At 49.4% G+C, this 20,515-nt stretch overlaps 1 protein-coding gene across 1 annotated transcript in view; it reads left to right on the plus strand.

Annotated features, from left to right (window-relative positions):
* The first annotated feature begins 219 nt into the window (after positions 1–219).
* Positions 220–20,515, plus strand: part of ARK2C (arkadia (RNF111) C-terminal like ring finger ubiquitin ligase 2C) — a 60,498-nt gene continuing 40,202 nt past the window's right edge. Inside the window, exon 1 of the mRNA XM_054178915.1 lies at positions 220–382. Coding sequence (XP_054034890.1) covers positions 322–382 — 61 coding nt within the window. The 5' untranslated portion in view covers positions 220–321. The remainder of the gene's footprint in view (positions 383–20,515) is intronic.

The following is a 20,515-nucleotide window of genomic DNA, read 5'->3' on the forward strand; positions in this document are numbered from 1 at the left end:
GCTCGCGTCCGCCGGCGCGCGTGCGCGCGCATTCACCCCGGCGCGCGCAGCTACGCCGGCCGCGTGCCCGGCGGCGCGCGTACCCGCCCACCTCACGCCCCGCCTTCGGCCCCGCCCGTCGCCCCGCCATTGGCCGCCGCGCCGGCGGCGGGGGCGTGTCGCGGCGGGCGGCGGGGGCGTGTCGGCCCGGCTCGGCGCTCTGCCATTGGCGGCGGGCGCCTTTGTGTGGCGGCGGAGCGGGCGGCCGCCACTCGCCGCCGCGTCGGAGGGGCCGGCGGGACCGGGCCGCGGCGGGCCGCGCCGCGCCACAAAGGCCGCAGCATGGTCCTGGTGCACGTCGGCTACCTGGTGCTGCCCGTCTTCGGCTCCGTGCGCAACAGAGGTACCGCGCCGTGCGCCGGGGGCCATGGGTGCGCGTCCCGGGGCCGCTTCGTGCGGAGCGGAGCGGAGCGGGGCGGGGGGTGGGCGGGTGGGCAGGACCCAGGCTCCCGTTCCCCGCGGAAGGAGGGCTGAGCTGCCCCCGGGACCTCGCCGTGATTGCGGGCAGCCGGGCGGTTGCGAGGAGCTCCTTGGAGTCCCCGCGCGGGTCCCCGCGCCCGTGCTCCCCGCAGCCTCACCCCGAGCGGTGCCGCTCGGAGGCTCTCCCCCTCCTCCCCTTCCCCTTCCCGCCCGTCCCCCCCGGGCCGCCCCGGCGCCTGCCGCTTGCCCAGCTCCCGCCTGCACCTCCAGTCTGTGCTTCGGTAGATCCATTTTCCTCCTTTTGCGTTTTTTTTTTTTTTTTTTTTTTTTAATTGTTTATTCTTGTATTTCTGTTTTATTTTTTGATTTGACACCTCCCCCACCCCAGCCCCCGTCTCGCCGTGTAGCGTAGCCACCAGGCCATTCCAACGTAGCTGTAGACGATAACAGCCATTTTTGTACCTTCATCCTGTTTAGCTGAGTACATTGCACTGTAAATTCCTGTTAAGTGGATTCATTTTGCAGTAGTCGCTGGGCGCAGAGTCTCCTGGGGGGCTCGGGGTGGGGGGAGGGAGGCGGGGTTGAGGCATGACCAACGCCCCCAAAATGCGGCCAGAAGCCCCCTAAAAAAAAGCCAACAAAAACCTGGGGAAAGGATGTCTGTCGAGGAAATGCAATTGGCATCAATTCGAAGGTAAAACTGGAAAGGAGTTGGGGAGCGAGGTCTGTGATTAAAGGCCGGTTAAAACCCGCCCGGGAGCCGCCGGCCGGCATTGGCCAGAGTCGCCCGCCAAGGGGTGCAGCATCCCTGTCCCCGGCAGCGGTGACACGGCTGCCGGCAGCTGTCCCCCCGGGTACCCAGCCGGCCGCTCGCCCGGCCGGCCTCACGCTCCCCACCGCCCGTCCCGCCAGCCACAAGTGTCCCGTCTCGGTAGCGCACCTCCCCCGCGGCCGGCACCCCGCCGCTGAAAACTGCTTGTGAAACGGGAGGCGACTAGCAAAAAATGGTTTTCCATTAAACAGGGATAAAACATTTTTTTCTGCTGTGCTGAATTACTTCCTGTTCTTATTTTGTGGGTAATTTTCTGTATCGAATATCCTTTGGTTGTGTATCTCCACCTTTTTCTTGTACTAAAACTAAAGCATGGTCTGTATTTTTTTACATTACTTAGTTTCTGATGTAAATCTTTCTGTAGAGACATACCCTGCTGAAATGTAATGTGCTGTAGCCTATACATCTGCTCAGTGTACGCTGCTTTTGTTCTGTTGCCCTTCCATAGCATGGTGGGCCTTGCCTTTTTGTATTGTGTGCATGATGACATTGTTACACACAATTCCACTAATACTAATATACGATCTCTCAATAAAGAAACTAGTTTTCCTATATTAACCTAGTGTGCTTTTTCTCTTGCTGTTTTCCCATTTATTGTCGTATCCTGCTCTTTAGACTTTTTCCTTGCTTTCCCCCATTGTGAGGTTTGAGTGAGTGGATTTTTTTCCTGTAGTGCAGATATGGGGGCTTCTTAATACATATTATTTTTGTTTTTCTCCCTCTCCTATCCCATATCTACCCTCAGCATTAGTCTGTCTGTACATACTCCATAGATGCACAGTCCCTATTACCTTTATGCTGATGCAGAATTCTGGTTTACTGCAGAATAGCGCACCCCCCCACCCCCCCCAAAAAAAAAGGGGTGTATAAATCCAAGCCCTCATTCTTAGTAACAGCTAAATATATATATAGTTATATATTTGATGAAGGGTTTGCCGTTTTGTTTCATTCTAGTTACAACATTACACGTTCCTTACCAGATTTGATTCCAAAACGGAGGGGGATGACCTCCAGACGGATGGGGAGAATTATGGATTTCTAAGCTCTGATTAGCAAGTGATAAATGAATCTGGGGGGGGGGGTGGGGGGGAAGGATCCCTCTAATCTATTATCTGTATATTTAAACATATATGCAAGCGCCCTGCCCACCATCTGCTAGGCGAGAAGTTGCTGGGCCTGGGCCTCCGTCCTGCGGTGACTGGCATGCTATAAATATCTTCACTAGACCCCTGCAAGGCAGGGCTTGTAAAACCATCCCAGCTGCTAATGTTGTAACTACATTTTTCTGCTTGAAACCTTTGGGCCCACCATCTTCTGAATAACCAGATTTGGTCAAAAGAGCAAACTCGGTGTTGGGAGAAAGTCACTGGGAACAGGGAGTGATGGACAACCAGATTGTGGTCAGCAAGCAATTCTGCTGCAGCTGCAAAGCGATGGCAATACTGGTCACCTCTCCTTGTCCCTCTGCCAGACCTCCTTTCCTGGGTCTGCAAAATGGTCCTGTAAAACCTCCCCATTTTGGCCCGGATGCCACCAGAAACTGGGGAAAGTCAGGGCTCCCAAAGGCAGGAGATGGGGCTGGGGCTGGGGTGAAGAGGGGGAACATCTTGTCTTTAATTGCATTGCCACAGACGTGGGGGACTCAGGATTGGATATCTGTCTTTAATGAGGGGAAGACAAATTCAGCAGGTCGGTGGCTCCCACTGCTAAAATTTGAAGAGAAGCCACTAGCAAACAAAACAAAAGCGAGTGGCTCCAGGAACCTGCCCACCCTGCCTTGCCCTAGCATCCCTCCGAGAGACACATCATCGTGCCAGGCCCTGCCTTTCCACCTCCCTCCTGGCTTTATCTTCAGTTCGATTGGTTTCGTTTTCCAACACTTATGATTTCCTTCTCCATATTTCCTTTTTCCATGTACCTCGATGACTGTTCGGCCATTCTGTCCTCCTCCCTCTCCTCTGCCCCCCTCTCCCCCCCTTCCCTGTATGAGCACAAGCAGGTTTACCCCCTGGATGTAGTGTATGCTGTGGCCCTTTGTTCTCGCTCCATCCTCGCCCCGGGCCAGCGCTGAGCTCCGTGCGTGACACATGTCCCCATACGCATCCCGAGGAGGGAGGCTGTGCTTCTCGCTTGCATGAAGGGAGACGTGCATGCCTGTTGGGGCTGATCATTTTCCAATGTGATTTCCTTTTTCCCCTTTCTTTCTTTTTTTTTTTTTTTTTTGCTTTTATTTTTCAAATTCAACCCTTACCCCACCTGAGACAATGAAATTTGGTTTATGGTGTGGAAGAAAGTGAATCCCCCTCCTCTACCCCGCCCTGAAACCCCAGCAAGGGTAAGCCCCGTTGCCTCTGAAATCAACCTCGTGCTACAGACACCTGCTGGCAGCTGCCCCTTTGTTAGGAGTGGTGGATTCACTGCAGTGAGGGTAGTAACCCCCCCTCCAGACCGGCAAATTAGCGCTCATACAGAGCACAACTGCTTGATCAATGTACTCTGAGGCTACCTTGGTAAGCTCATAGCGAAAGCTGCTGGGTTAATGGCAGCTGGTACAAAGCAATTTCATCTGCATCATATTTTTTTGACCTGTCTTGCTAGAAACACACTCATAGAAGAGGAAACATTTCACCCCCTCCTTCCACCTTCCAGCCTTATTAGTCAGTAACCACCAGGTTTTCATAATCCATCCAATGCATCCACAATGTAATGGCCTAATTCCTTTGACACTTCTGAGCCTTGGAAAGCCACCTGGTACAAAGAAAGTAATCTTTTATTTTAGCATCCTGGGCTGAGGGAATCCAAGATGAGTCACGTGCTGGTGGTGCTGCTGTGGGTGTGGAGGCACATGTGGTGATTTCTATAAAGCCTATACATCTCTCCAGCACCAACATGTATTCCTGGGCTGCTTTAAATAACTGCTTTAAATAACAGAGAGAAGGATAAAACCAAGCATGGACCAAGCAGGTGCTGAGATTTGTTTATATAAGGGTTGTGTAAAGGTCTTATATGCATCTACGTGCATTTAATGATGCCACATGGGCCAGCCTGTCTCTCACATGGGGCTTGGGATGGTGTCACAACTCCTATTTTTGAGGCAAAAGATAAGCAAGTAGTGGTCACATCTTGCTCATACTGGGAGTTATCAGCAGCCTAATGAGGGCTGGCCTGGATTTACCTTGCTGTGTGCAGATCTGGTCCCGTGGGATTATGTTATTTAACAACTGGTGAGTTGGTGCCCAAGTGAGAAGGCAAACACAGCTGTGAAGCTGGGATGGGGGCATTTGGGTGGTGTTTTCCACAAAACCAGGGAGCTGCTCTGGTTGGCAGGGGCAAGGTGGTGGGGACTCGATGGGATGCAGTGCAGCATCACTTGGTGCATCCTGGACGGAGTGTGGCATGCCAAATTGGAGGTGATGTATGTAGGCACTGGGATGCTGCCATAACCACCTCTGGCCTTGGTCCTCGCTGAGCCCTCCTCTGTGAACCTCCTGGAAAGACTGTCCTAGAGTAAGTCTGAGCTTTCTTTTTTGCTGTTGTGTTAAACCCTGCTGAAAGGGAGGATGGAGCACTGTTGGGGCAGGCACGGGAGCCCCGTCCTCCCTAAACTGTAGGAGAACCCCCTCTAAGTGCCATGGGGAGCATGTGTGGCGTCCAAAACTGGCTTGTCCCTCTCTGCTGACCTCTCTGTGTCTGGAGGTGTGTAAGTGGAAGGAGAGGGAAAGATTACTCTTGTGGAGGCTTTGCAGGGCATGATGCCAGGTAGCAAGGGCATAGGCATCCCCTCTTGCCCATTTACGTGCTGATTTAAACCCAAAACGTGTGCTGGGGCTGCCTCATATCAAAACCTGGAAGGTCCTTATCTAGAATTGTGCAATAAGGGACAGGGGTTCATCAGAGATAAGTCTTTCCCACCCTCAACCTGGGAGTACTCATCTTGGGAAGCATTAATTAAATGTGCCAGGAATGCAAAAGGAGTTGCTACAAAAAGTGTGCTCTGACATCTGGATCACCTTTGATCTCAGTAACTCCGAGACCAGAGCTGATCTGGCAGCTGAGAGATGTGTGATGGCCCTGCCAAATGTGATTCTTGGGCATCTCGTGCTGTTTGGGTGCTCTGCATCAACCTGCAGCTCCTGCAGTCAGCAGTAGCACAATTAAAGGGTAGTATATAAAGCAGAGGCTCAAACTGCTGCTTATGGCAAACTTGGTGCTCAAACCTCAGAAGTGAGCTACATCACTAGGGAGACTTTTCAGCCAACGCAGTGTTTTGGGAAGGTGGTGTGTGGCTGCGTGGGGCCAGGGCAGGGACCTGCAGGTGGGCAGTGAGAGTGGGGCTAAGGATCCATGGGGGAAAAGGTATTTTTCTCCCTTTTTAGTTTCACTTTGTGGAGATGGAGTCAGTCTGCTGTCAGGGTTGGCAGAGCTATTGCAGTTTCCCAAGTGGCTCTGCACATGACCCCCTGGGAGATCCCCCAGTTATAACCTTACGTGGTCTTTTCTTACTCCTAAACCTTCTCAATAAGAAATCTGGGTCTTCTGGGAATGGCTAAGTTCTCCCTCTAAACTAAAAAAGCCTCAATCCCTCTTCAGCCAGAGCAAGAGATTCTGGTGGTAGAGGAGACTGGGCTCCCTGTGCTAGAGACCTCAGGTGGGCAGAGCTCAGAAGGGAAGAGGATGCAAATCTGTGTCCTTTCCATGCCTCCCCACCACCTTCACTTAATTCTTTCTGCTCCCTCTCTGCTCAGTTTTTCAGTCTCCCAGGACTTTCTCTCACACATTTTCCTGCCTGCTGGTCCTTCACATTTCCTAGCCCCAGCTGGGTTGGGCTGGCTGGCATATGCTGTTGTGGATCCCTCTTGGTAAGTGTCCTTATCCGCTGTCATTTTCTCTGTCTTTAAAGGCTGCAAAGTGTGCCTGCAGGAAAGCTGCACATGCCTGGCTTACAGCTCTTTAATGAACACTATCACTTTAGTTTGATAGGCTAGGCACCACAGGTCAGGACCAAAGGAAGTGCTGGAAGCAGTGAAGATGAAGGTTATGGGAAGTGGTGGTAAGGGACAACTTGGTACCTGTGGGCTCGACGCCATCAAAGTGAAGCCATATCTGTGGGGAGATGCTTGAACGAGGATTTCGGTAGCTTGGTGAGGGGCCTAGATGTCTCTGTCTCTAATGCTGCATAGCAGTGTTCCTGGCTGCTCACAGTGCCTGCTCTGCCTGGAGGTGATGCATGTGGCCATCATCTTAGACCAGGCTGAAGTGATGCTGCAGAGCTGTTGCGTCTCCACCCTCTTCCTCAAATTGTACAAGGAGCATCCATTTCCCTGGACGAGGAAAAAGCAGGGATATGGGTAACTTCTGGGACTTCTTTGAAGAGACCTTGAGCAGGACACTGGTGGGACTGGACAGCTTACCAGGCCACATATCCAGGCAGCCACACTGGGGTTGAGTTAGGAGCTGCTCTGAAAACCTGCTCTTGTCTTTTTGTCCAGGCTAGAGGAGATCTCTAAAAGACATTCAGATGCACGATGGCTCAGGCACCTGCCTGACTGCAGCTCCCCAGCATGGGGATGTTGGGCTCCTGCAGCAGAAGGTGGGCATGGGAAATGCCCCCATGTAAACGTGCCCTCCCAGTGGTACTTTGTGCTGTGTCTCTGCGCTTTCTTGGTCTCCTGGTGGCATCTGAGTCTTTCTCCAGTCATGCTGCTAGCTCAAGGTACTGCTATATCCGAAGGGATCTTGGTTCCTTTTGAAACTGTGGGTCCATGAGGAGGCATGTTATGAGCATTTCCCAGTCAACCTGTTTCCGTGACAGGTCTGCTTAGAATCTGTGTATCAAGAGTCAAAAGGAAGCATTCTCTTCTTTCTTTTAATGGCAGAGAGAGTGCCTGTTCTTATGCAGCCTTGGGTAGGGTCTCACGTGTCTGGTCCATTCAGGGCTGATCATCATCAGCTGTTGGGAACTAGGACTTAAAACAGACTGCCCTGTGAGCACCACACCTCAGTGAGGAGCAGCTGGAGTCAGAAACTTTTACTTTTATTTATTTAGAGTAATTGGCAGCAAACTGACCACACTCTGAAGGTGTTTTGTTGGCACGAGGGTTTGATGACAGTTATCTTCGCAGGACGATCAGCTTGCGTTCAGCTGTGGCACAGCATTTGCTGGCAAACTTGAGCAGAAGCTTTTCAAATCTCAGGCAGTGTCTGAAGGTAATGAAGGTTCTGATGCTTCAGGCAAGGTGTCCATCAAGTCTGGCAGTTTTCACATCCTCCAGGCAGAAAATACCATTCCCTCATTTGCCTGGCAAGAAAGGAGCTGTAAATCTCATGCAGATTACCAGGCCTCTTGTTGTGCTTTGCTAAATCCACATTTCTCTTTGTGTAGCATGGCCTTTAATATTAATATCTTTAATTTCATTTATAAATTCACTTATCAGCTTTCATTAGTCATCCTGGTAATGATCCCAGGCAAGAAATTTGTCATTTGACGTCAAAAGGCAGATTAAGGGACTTCTAGAGCCTTGGGTAACGACTTCATGCAGCACTGGCATTATAGTGGTTGGCATATGAGGCTAATACTATGTAAGATTTGCATCTGCTGCTCAGGGGATGAGTGATTATTTTATATATTTAGCAGAAAACAAGAAGAGCATTTCTTAATCATGGATGGTGGTGTTACATTTCCTGCAAGCTCTGCAGTGTTATGAATCACTGGGCTATAAACATCTTCTTGTGCCTGATTTTGCATTACCAAAGGGGTAGGCCCTGGAGGGTTGGAGCCTGACACCTCCCCTCCTCCTTGAGGGGCTTTCCTGCATGAATGGCTGGTTGACATCTAGAAGCTCCCTGCGTGCTAGGAGCTGGAAGGGACCGGGAGTGGATTCTTCTTTGCTTGACCAAAATTGAGTCTTTGGTCTCTGCTCTCCTTGATGGCAAATGTGAGAAGGTTGGTAGGGTTTGGAGATGGCATGAAATAGTGGGAAAAGTTCACAGTATTTGCCCAAAACATCAGGAAAGCAGCACAGCTGTACCAAAAACTGATGAGATTAGTGTCCCCAGGCCTTGGTCCCTTCAGTCCTGTGATGATGGGACTTGATAGATGCTAGGAGCAGCCAGTGTAGCTTGAAGGAATCTTTTCTTGTCCAGCCATTATTTGTGAAATCCCAACAGCCTCTATGGGCTGAGATAAGGAATGAGGAGGCCTTCAGCACAAAGGGAGCACAACGTGAGTGGGCTTGGGAGGTTTGAATAGTGAATGTCTCAGCTGCATGCAACACTGTCAAAATACATCCCCTCCTGTGCTGGCCACCTGCAAATCCTCCAGCTCCCTCTGTACACTACTCCTCTGGATAGAGCCTCGATCTGTCAAGACAGAGGGTCTGCAGGCAGCTCTCCATGAGGCTAAGCAAAGAGGATCTCAGCTGTTGCCTACAAGAACTTAACAAGCTGGTTTTGCTTAGCCCTCGTTGGCCTGAGTGTGAAACTTCTGTGTGAAAATGTGGTGACCTTGGCTGGACCCCAGGAGCCATCAAGCTGCTCTGTCACTCCTCTCCTCAGAAGGACAGGGGCTAGAAAGTAAGATGGAAAAGGACTCATGGGCCAAGGAAATGGCAGGGTAATAAAGGAAAAGCTGCACACAGAAGCAAAGTAACACAAAAGATTTATTTTCTACTTCTTATCAACAGGCAATGTCCAGCCACTTCCCAGGAGCAGGGCTTCAGTACACACAGCAGTTGCTCTGCAAGACGGTGCCATAATGCCTCCTCCTTCCTCCTCACAGCTTTTATCGACCAGCAGGCTAGACATGGTAGGGAATACTCCTTTGGACTGTTTGCATCAGCTGTCCTGGTGATGTCTGCTCCCAAGATCTTGCCCACCCCCGCAGCCCACAGGGGAGAGGGAATGCTGGAGGCAGCCTTGATGCTGTGAGCACTGCTCAGCAGTAGCCACAACAGCGGTGTGTTCCCAGCCCTCGTCTAGATACCAAAGCACAGGATGAAACTATGGGAAAAATCAACCTCCATCTCAGACAGACCCAGTACAGAACTTGAGATAGTTGCACCAGGTGACATTTAGGCTGGACTTTAGGAATAAGTTCTTCACCAATAAAGTGCTGTTGAGCTCTGGAACAGGCTGCCCAGGGAAGTGGTGGAGTCACCAGCCCTGGAGGTATTTAAAAGACGTGCAAATGTGGTGCCCAGGGAAATGGTTTAGTGGTGACTTGGCCGTGGTGGGTTAATGATTGGACTTGATGGCCTTAAAGGTCTCTTTCAACCTAAATCTATACCTTCCTGCCTTTATCAAAACGGCAACAAAACCTATTGTTCACCATTAATCTGTTGCTCAGCTTCCTCTCTTCAGCCAGCTGGTGGTGGCCAGGTTTTTGTCTCTGAGGTGATTCCTTGAAGCTGTGAGCTGAAAATTGCATGAGAGCTGGGCCCTAAAGCAAGGGATGCTGTGCCCCAGTGGCAGCTATGGGTGGGTGGTGGATCAGCAGCTGATCTTGAAGGCACTCCTGCTGACCTGAGTTGCCAGGGACTAGAGCTACATGAAAATAGAGGTACCTGGTTTTGATAATGGTGACTATTTTCCAGTTCACTGGCTGAAAAGGTATTTTCCTGGTTTCATACTGTCTCTGAGTTTTTCAGCAAAATGATGGGAGGGGGGAAGGTTTTTAAGTGGTTCATTTGAAGTGAGATGAAATAGGCCACAGCCCTAGGAGTGAAATGCTGTGTTATGGCAGAAAGTAAAACAGCATCAGCTGGGTGCAGGGAAGGAAACGCAGGGAGTGGTTTTGATGGATGCTTTGCAGAAAATACCTGTGCAGAAGTACCTGCTGATCTTTCCCTGCATTGAAGAGGGGGCACTGGTACCTCTTCTCACCCCAGCCTGTGGCTTTGGTGCATCAGCATGACTAGTCACAGCTTCCTGGTCCCACAAGAGGAATGGGGAGACCACAAGGGCCCTTTCCCAATGACATTCAATCCAAACTGAGGGATGGACATGCCTTGCAGAAACCCAGCTCACTGGCAGCATCTCCTGGGAGGAGATGACATCTAAGCCAGTGTGAGAGCCAAAGGGCATCACAAAAGTGCTGCAACATTCCTGTGAGCCAGGGTTAGGGGCAGGTGGATAGTAATGGGGAGGGGAGATGACACAGCAGGGCACCCAGAACCTGAGCACATCTGGAGCTGCCACCTCTGCAGAGGATTTTGGGAGACCCCTCTTTGAATGCAGACTGTTGGAGGTAAGTTTAACGGAGTGGATGGTTGTACAGAGTTGGCACAACTCTGGAGCCAAAATGCTCCTCTCCAGCTCATACAGAGACCCAGCTCCTGAGTGTGGGTCTTTCTTTTTTCTGTTTTACTTCCCCCCAGAGCAAAGAACAAGCTTGTTTCTAGTGATGCCATGACATGTGCACTTTCACATCATGGCAGGCAGTGGAGATTTGAGAAAGCCAATAATCATACTGAGGTTTTGTGACTTAAAAAAACAAGAAAGAAAAAAAAATTGAAAAAAGGGGTAAGAGCCCAGAACAGAAGAGTAACATGAAGTACAGAGTACAGAACACAGAATTAACCAGGCTGGAAAAGACCTCAGAGATCATTGAGTCCAACCTCTCACCCAGCACCATCTAATCAACTAAACCATGGCACCAAGTGCCTCATCCAGGCTCTTCCTAAACACCTCCAGTGATGGTGACTCCACCACCTCCCTGGGCAGCACATTGCAATGGCCAATCTCTCTTGCTGGGAAGAATTTCTTCCTACCATCTAGCCTAAACCTCCCCTGGCACAGCTTGAGACTGTGTCCTCTTGTTCTGGTGCTGGTTGCCTGGGAGACGAGACCAGCTCCCACCTGGCGACAACCTCCCTTCAGGTAGTTGTAGAGAGCAAGAATGTCACCCCTGAGTCTCCTTCTCTCCAGGCTAAGCAACCCCATCTCCCTCAGCCTCTCCTCACAGGGCTGTGCTCCAGACCCCTCCCCAGCTTTGTTGCCCTTCTGTGGACACCTTCCAGCAGCTCAACATCTTTCCTAACCTGAGTACAAAACGTTTGCCAAGGTTCAGAAATAATACTAACAATAATAATAAAAAGCCCAAACAAGTGAAAATGTTCTTTGTTTTTATTGATGCCTGGAATGAGAGGCCTGCTCCTGATGTCTCTTGGGGTTTGGGATTGGCTATGGTGCAGTCTTCAGGCTGTGGAAGTTGCTTTCTCTGTGTATCCACATGGATACCACCTTCCATGGTAAGAAAAGTAGCTTTCACCTCTGCAGTGTCATGCACTCCCTGAGGAGGAGGGCTTAAAATTTCTGGCAAATTTGCATCTGTGGGAGAGGTTTTAGCTGTGTGGAAGTGCTGGGTCATGGTGGAAGAGGAAGGGCAACACAGAGTGAAGCCCAGGATGCTTTCAGGTCAGTGAGTGATGGATCAGAATAGCAGCCACAGAGAATGAGAGACCCCAGATCTCAGGCTGGAGGTGCTTGTTAGTGTGGCTTGGAAACGGTTGGGAGAATCACAGTAATAGAATGGTGTGGGTCAGAAGGGCCCTTAAAGGGCAGTACTTAAAGTTACAACACCCCCTCTGTGTACAGGCACACTTTCCACTAGACTAAGGGTGCCTGCAGCCCTGTCCAAACTGGCTCTGAACAGTTTCAGGCATGGAGCATCTACCACATTCAAGCTGTTCCAGTGCCTCACCACCCTCACAGTGAACAATTTCTTCCCATCATTTAATTAAAATCATCTGTCTGGTGGTCAGGAGGTCAAGAGAGTTAACCCTTTATATTGCTCTTATGAGACCCCATGTCAAATACTGCATCTGGTTCTGGTGTCCCCATCATAAGAACAACACAGAGCTGTTGGAGCAAGTCCAGAGCAGGGCCACAAAGATGATTGAAGGTCTGGAAGACCTCCCTCTGATAGGCTGAAGGAGCTGGGGTTGATTAGCCTGGAGAGGAGGAGACTCTGGGAGCACCTTATAGCTGCCTTCCAATACCTGAAGGGATCCTACAGGAAGGCTGGAGAAGGACTTTGTGTAAAAAGGTGTCTAGCAATAGGACAAGGGGGGGAATGGGTTTAAGCTGAGGAAGGGTAGGTTTGGGCTGTATCTTAGGAAGAAATTCTTCATTATGAGGGTGGTGAGGCTATGGAATGGGTTTCCCAGGGAGGCTGTGGATGTGTTCTCCCAGGGGATGTTTCTGGCCAGGTTGAATGAGGGTTTGAACAGCCTAGTTGTGTCTTAGTGTGAAGTCTAGTTGTGAAGTGTCCCTACCCATGGCTTAGTTAAGATGATCTCTAAGGTCCCTTCCAACTCTTAGCCCTTGCTCTATCACTACACTACTTGATTAAGTGTCCCTCCCTATCTTTTCTATAGGTTCCCATTAAGCACTGGAGGGCTGCCATAAGATCTTCCTAGAGCCTTCTTCAGGCTAAACTAACCCAACTCTTCCAGCCTGTCCTCACAGAAGAGGTGTTCCAGCTCCTCTTCATCTTCATGGTCCTCCTCTGGACCAGCTTGAGCAGGTCCCTGTCTTCCCTGCCTCGTGAGTCTCCTCTACATACACGCTGGGCAGTGTTGGGAGTGGTCATCCACTGATTTCCACATTATTAAGAGTAAAGCAGACATTTGTCAAGCAAGCCAAGCCTCTGTGAAGGGCTGAGCACTTTGGTTGGATGAGCCACTGCTTGTGATGGAAAACATAGGCCATTCAGGAATGTGACAGCCCTGCACAAGCTGCGTCGCGTCTGGAATACCAGGGCAGCTTTTTATGAGCAGGTTAATGCTGCTGGGGCTTTACACTGCTGTGCTAATACCCTGAAACACAGAGAGCAGGAGTTCACATACTCCATCAGAGCAGAAGAGCAAATGACCTGAACCCAGGGGTCCCAGGAGGAAGTTTGCTATCCCTACAGCTTTTGTTGTTTCTCTGTAAAAACAGAAGAATGATCCCAGTGTAAAATATCAGGAATCAGGATTTTGCCTATCCAGCTTTCTATGTGAGGGTATTCAGGAGAAAGAAATTGCCTGTAGGCATCTCTTCAGGTCTAGATGTTTACACATCTGCAAATCTTGGACAACTCCTGAGCCAGCCAACAGATTCCAATAGAGCTGAGTTTGATGTGCCTGGTCAAAATCTGAGTGGAGGAACAGGAATAGCTACTTTGCAGTTCCTCTTTTGCAAAGGCAAGGAAACAACCTGTAGAAATGCAGTGTGCAGCTTGGCTGGTGTTCTGGTGGCACTGTGCTTTAATTAACATCACTGACAAGTTCAGATCCCAACTTTAACTCCTTTTTGTTTTGTAACTGGGAGCTCTGAGAAGCAAACAGATTTTTGTGGCTTCAACAGATATTAATATATATATTTATTTTATTTTTCCCCAAAGCTGGACTGAACCTGAAATACACCTTTGTAATTGCTGCCTTGCTTTCTTTTACTTGGTGTCTGTCAGAACCACCATCTGACAGACATTACTTGGGTTAGTGTTATTCATGCTGGATTACTTCAGCTCAGACAGAAGTCTTCTGCTGGATTCAGTGGTTAGCACTGTAAACATCTTGTAGCCTTTTTCTGCTTTCTCTAAAGGTTCAGTCACAATTTACATGGAAAATGCACCTCCAGGGTTATTTTCATTCCAGTCTTTGAGTGAAGACTGCACTCCTTGTGATGCTGAAGTGCTGGGCATGGCACCACTCTCTGCACGTGTGTGCATTTACAACTAGGGTCATAGAATCATAGAATCAATAAGGTTGGAAAAGACCTCAGAGATCATCCAGTCCAACCTGTCACCCAACACCTCATGACTGCTAAACCACGGCTTCAAGTGCCACATCCAATCCTGTTTTGAACACCTTCCAGGGACAGGAACTCCACCACATCCCTGGGCAGCACATTCCAATGGCAAGTCTTCCTCTCTGGGAATAACTTTCTCTTCACTTCCAGCCTAAACCTCCCCTGGCACAGCTTGAGACTGTGTCCTCTTGTTCTGGTGCTGCTTGCCTGGGAGAAGAGACCAACCCCCACCTGGCTACAACCTCCTTTCAGGGAGCTGTAGACAGCAAGAAGGTCTCCCCTGAGCCTCCTTTTCTCCAGGCTAAGCAACCCCAGCTCCCTCAGCCTCTCCTCACAGGGCTGTGCTCCAGACCCCTCCCCAGCCTTGTTGCCCTTCTCTGGACATGTTCAAGTGTCTCAATATCCTTCTTAAATTGAGGGGCAAGACTAGAGGAGTCATTCTATGAAGAATCATATGCTTATAGAACCATGGACCTTTAAAGGCCATCCATTCCAACCCTGCTGCAGTAAGCAGGGTCACCTTCTACTAGATCAGGCTGCTCAGAGCCCCTCCAGCCTGGCCTGGAATGTTTCCAGGAGCAGGGTTTCTATAGCACCTCTCTGGGCGACCTGCTCCAAGTTGGTGGTGCTTACAAAGCTGCAATGTGGAGGCACTTACCCAGCTGCCTCAGAAGATACTCCTGAAAAGAAAATACAAATTAAATAATTACATTAAAAAGCATCTTCCATTGGGTGATAGAGGTTGCAGAATAATTCATCTGGGAAGGGACATCTGAGGTCTCCAGTTGAACCTCCTCTTCAGGACAGGGCTGCCTTCACAGATCTGGAGCGTCTCAGGTTCTTGCCCAGCCAAATCTGGGATAGGTTCAAGGGTGGAGCTGAGAGCACCTTGATGGCACTTGCTCTCCAGTCAGCACTCCCTGGGGGTACACCTGTGGGCAGGGGTGCAGATGCACTCTCATCTGCTGTAACACTCACCGTTGGACACTTCCATTCTGCACCACTGCTGTCCTCTCTAAACAAGCCACTTGCATGGCTACACCTGCATGGTGAAGATGCCAAACCATCATGGGTCTGGTCCAAAGAGAAACACCTAGGCTGTGTCCAACACTGGGAGCAGAAACTACTGTCCTCAAAGCACTGTGTGTGCTCCCACTTATCCAAATGGCAGGCGTGGGTCCAGGCAGGCAGTAGGGTGACCCCCAAGGTCCAGAGATCCCCACTTCAACCCTCTGGTCTTCTCTAAGTTTGACTAAGTGCTGTCAGTCTCCCAGCTTCCTTTCTCCATCTGTACAGTGCCTGTCTTGCAGGCCACTGAGTATAAAATCCAGAAAATAAGGAAAATGCAGACAATCCTTTCTCCTTTGTAGGTAAAATTCCAGGGGGGAAAAAAGGAAAATATATATATTTGGATAGGGAAAAGAGGCTTTGTGGTTTTCATCCTCCTTACTGTGGTCAGTACTGAGGAGATGTGTTGCAGAATTGTGTCTGAAGAATTGTATTGTGTGTACAAACTTGGTCAGATGTCTCTAATTTCTTTAGGAGGTAGATTTAGAGATTAAACAGAAAGCTGGAAAGCTGAGATTTTTTGACACACCCCCCCCCCCCAACCCTCAATTATTCCTTAATGTCACACACACACATATGCACATTATAAGAATAGCTCCAACATTATTTGGTTTTAATCCAGAAAGAGGCATTTTCCCAAGGTCACCCACTGCAGCAGTGCAAAAAATGACCCAGCCCTCATCTTCTCTATGAAATCTGCTTAAAAATAATGATCTGGGGGGAAAGCTGCCTGCTGACGCTAACTGTATCCCTTATCTATCTGCCTTCATCAATAGATTTGTCTGATAGATCTTGACTTTCTGAGTCCACCAGGGACTGTTTGCAGTGCTGGCTGACACAGGGCCATGGAGTCTTGTGTCTGCTTTTGAACAGCAGTGGATTTGGTGAAGTAAATCAGATCTGGAGTCACTGAGAGGGAGTTAATGTAAAATGTCTTGGTGTTTTACAGTCATTTTAATAGGCATAACTACTCCATGATAGTGATCTACCTGTATTTAACTCTTATTGGTACCTGAGTGGAATAAATGTTTTCCTTTAGGAGGGATGAATTTGGTGGAGTAAAAGAGCTGTTATAAACCACCCAAATGCCTCAGCAATAACAGCACGATGTCTCACAGCCTGAAACCTAGACTGTTTCTGCTGTGGTAGTGCCTGACAGTGCTGCTTCATTCTCTTCCCCACCTCCTTATGCTTTAAAAATGCACAGTGAAATGATGATGTTGGGCACACAGCTGATTAGACCATGAGTAGTCACACACAGTTAAAATTGTCACCTTCTTTCCAGCCCAAGACAGCTTCTTCTCTGTGCTCTTGTGTTACGTGGTGGAGAACATCTTCACCTTGATAGCCTTTGATAAATTAAGGCTCTATTATGAAACTGCAGCTTGTACTGTTCTGGTATAGACAGGAGCTGTCTGCACCCTCAGGTGTGGGTTCATTGTGCCAAAGCCTAACAAAAGTGTTTTTCCATGTTTTTTTCTAGGTCTTCTTTTGCCCATGGATGACAGTAGCTATACCTCTATATTGTAGAAGCAGGGACAGGTGTGGGGGGCCATCAGCCTCAGGGCCATGCTGGAAGGCATGGGGAAGGTGAATGGGTTGGGCACCTTCATTGCTCATTTCTCTGCCATGCAACTGGTGTGGCCTCAAACCTGCTTCCCAGAGAGGTGCAGAGCCCAAGGGATGGGGGTTGGATATCCCTGTGTTGGTGGCTGTTGGGCTGTGAAAAACACATGGAGGATAGCACCCAGTAGGTCTGACTGTGGTGGGCTTATCCTGAACCAATATCCATAAGACCAGCAACAGGGAGGATCTTTCAGCATCTTTAAATCCTCCATACTGTCTTTGTGGAAGGCAGTGGGATGAAAAACCTTTAACATTGCTCATAGGAGAGTGGCAGGAATATGTGGCTGGGGGGTGAGGGCTGGAAACAGAGAGAGAGCAAAGCTGCTGAAATTATTCCTTGCTCTAGGGTTTTTTGTAGATTTTTCTGTGGATCTCTCTCTCTCTCTCTCTTTTTTGTTTCCTTTCCTCTTCTTGGCTCTATCTTTCAACTGCAGCTCCTGGAGATTTGTCACAGGTCGGGAAAATTTAAGCCATGATTTGTAGGAGATGAATGGACTTTCAAAATCAATTTTTTGGTCCCTGATGTCAGTGGGGTGCCAATCACTGTGTGCTGGTGCTGTCTGATTCCTCTGGTGCTATCATTAGGAGGTTCAGGCAGCATTCATTACAGGGAGGCTGAGTCTTGCTGCCTGTTAATGGAATTGAGCTGCCTGACCTTAATGTGTGACTGATATTTAATGTGAGGTTTCTGTGGACACCAGCAGGCTGTAGCAGAAGCAATACAATCCAATGCAAAAGCTTAGCCTTGAGAAGACAGTAAAACAAATTCAATTTAGTAATTAGCAAAAATCCTTGGGGCTTAAAGGTCACAAGTGGAACTTAGAAAAAAAAGGTATTTTTTCCCACTTCAAAATTGCTGAGATTCCTGGTAGGCTCCCATGTGCCCCAGGGAGGAGTGTGGTGCAGGCATAGGATCATAGAATCAATACGGTTGGAAGAGACCTCAGAGATCATCAAGTCCAACCTGTCACCCAACACCTCATGAGTAAACTCACAGAGAGTTGTTGGCCACTGGAATATGCTGCCCAGGGAGGTGGTGGAGTCACCATCACTGGAGGTGTTCAAGAGGGGATTGGACGTGGCACTTGGTACCATGGTTTAGTAGTCATGAGGTGTTGGGTGACAGGTTGGACCTGATGATCTTCAAAGTCTTTTCCAGCCTTATTGATTCTATAATTCTAACTGAACCATGGCTTCAAGTGCCTCATCCAGGCTCTTCTTAAACACCTCCAGCCAATCTCTCTTGCTCGAAGAACTTTCTCCTCACCTCAAGTCTAAACCTCCCCTGGCACAGCTTGAGACTGTGTCCTCTTGTTCTGCTGCTGGTTGCCTGGGAGAAGAGACCAACTCCCACCTGGCTACAACCTCCCTTCAGGTAGATGTAGACAGCAAGAAGGTCTCCCCTGAGCCTCCTCTTCTCCAGGCTAAGCAACCCCAGCTCCCTCAGCCTCTCCTCACAGGGCTGTGCTCCAGATCCCTCCTCATCTTCGTTGCCCTTCTCTGGACACATTCAAGTGTCTCAATGTCCTTCTACTTCTATGATTCTAAAGGTGCTCTGTTAATCCCTTGGGAATGAAAGATTTCCACTTCCTAAGATGCAGGAGTGATAAACACAAAGGTGAATTAATGGAGTGTAAGTATTGCCCACCTTCCAGGATGTACCCTCCCACTGTTGCCCTCCAGGATGTGTCCTCCTACTCAGCGTGCCCAGGTGGCCAAGAAGGCCAACATCATCCTGGCCTGTATCTGCCCAGTTCCTGCCTCCTCTTCTGTAAAAGAGGGTGCTAACCACACAGGAGTAGCGTGGCCAGCAGGAGCAGGGAAGTGATTGTGCCCCTGTACTTGGCATTCTGGGCCCCTCAGTTTAGGAAGGATGTTGTCTTGCTGGAAGGTGTCCAGAGAAGGGCAACGAAGCTGGGGAGGGGTCTGGAGCACAGCCCTGTGAGGAGAATAGAATAGAATAGAATAGAATTAACCAGGTTGGAAGAGACCTTCGAGATCATCATGTCCAACCTATCATCCAACACTACCCAATCAACTAAACCATACAACCAAGCATCCTGTCAAGCCTTGCCATGAACACCCCCAGCAACGGCGACCCCACCACCTCCTCAGGCAGCCCATTCCAGTGGGCAATCACTCTCTCTGTGTAAAACTTCCTCCTAACCTCCAGCCTAAACCTCCCCTGATGCAGCCTGAGACTGTGTCCTCTTGTTCTGGTGCTGGTTGCCTGGGAGAAGAGACCAACCTCCGCCTCACTACAACCTCCCTTCAGGTAGTTGTAGAGAGCAATAAGGTCACCCCTGAGTCTCCTCTTCTCCAGACTAAGCAACCCCAGCTCCCTCAATCTCTCCTCATAGGGCTTGTGCTCCAGCAAGTCAACATCCTTCCTAAACTGAGGGGGTGAGGGAGCTGGGGTTGCTTAGCTTGGAGAAGAGGAGGCTCAGGGGAGACCTTCTTGCTGTCTGCAACTACTCGAAGGAAGACTGTAGCCAAGTGGGGATTGGTCTCTTCTCCCAGGCAACCAGCACCAGAGGACACAGTCTCAAGCTGTGCCAGGGGAGGTTCAGGCTGGATGTTAGAGAGAAGTTCTTCATAGAAAGAGAGATTTGCCATTGGAATGTGCTGCCCAGGGAGGTGGTGGAGTCACCATCACTGGAGGTGCTTGGTGCCATGGTTTAGTTAATGAGATGGTGTTGGGTGATAGGTTGGACTTGATGATCTCAAAGGTCTCTTCCAACCTGGTTAATTCTATTCTATTCTATTCTATTCTATTCTATTCTATTCTATTCTATTCTATTCTATTCTATTCTATTCTATTCTATTCTATTCTATTCTATTCTATATTGGTCTCTACAACTACCTGGAAGGAGGTTGTAGTGAGGTGGAAGTCAGTGTCTTCTCCCAGGTGACAATAGACAAGAGGAAATGGCCTCAGTTTAAATTGGACATCTGGGAAATTTTCTTCACCAAAAGGTTTGTCAAGCCCTGGAACAGGCTGCCCAAAGAAGTGGTGGAGCTACCCCCTCTGGAAGTATTTGAGAGACATATGGACACGGTGCTGAAGGACATGGTTTAGAGGTAGAGGTGACCTGTCAGTGCTGGGTTAATGGTTGGACTCCATGATCTTAAAGGTCTTTTCTGTGATTCCTGGTCCTGTGTGTCCATGGTTTGCAGGGAAGAATACCATCTGCTGCTGGGGAAAATGGTGCATGTAAGCCAAAATAAAAGAGTAGATTTGCAGCCTATCTGGACAGGCCACTACTGGTAGAAACTTTCCCCTTTTCCTCTCTGATTCATCTTACCAGCAATGGTAACACACTAATTGGCATGAGAGTCCTGGGTGGGTGCTCTCTAAACCTGGAGTGACATAGTAGACCTTGGCAGATCATAGGGGAGCAGGTGAGTCCTTCAGTCCCTAAAGCACTACCAAGAGGCAAAGGGGAAGGCAATGGCATGGCAGCAACCTGTGGTGGTACAAGCAGCTTCTCATGGAAGAAATGCAGAAGAGGTCCATCACCCACCACTTCTGCTGCCCAGGCTAGCTTTGTCCTCTGCTCAGTTCCTGCCTCCTCTTCTGTGAAAGACAGTGCATCAACCAGCCAGATTCTCCTCCCCCAACACCATTTCAGTACAGAAACAGCAATTTTGGGTGTGATGTGGTTCGCCACAGCACAAAAAGTCTGCTTGAGGGCCCTGCAGAGAAACCGAAATCAAACAAATTTCAGATGGTCTCAC

This window comes from Dryobates pubescens, chromosome Z, assembly GCF_014839835.1.
Source record: "Dryobates pubescens isolate bDryPub1 chromosome Z, bDryPub1.pri, whole genome shotgun sequence".
Taxonomy (NCBI): domain Eukaryota; kingdom Metazoa; phylum Chordata; class Aves; order Piciformes; family Picidae; genus Dryobates; species Dryobates pubescens.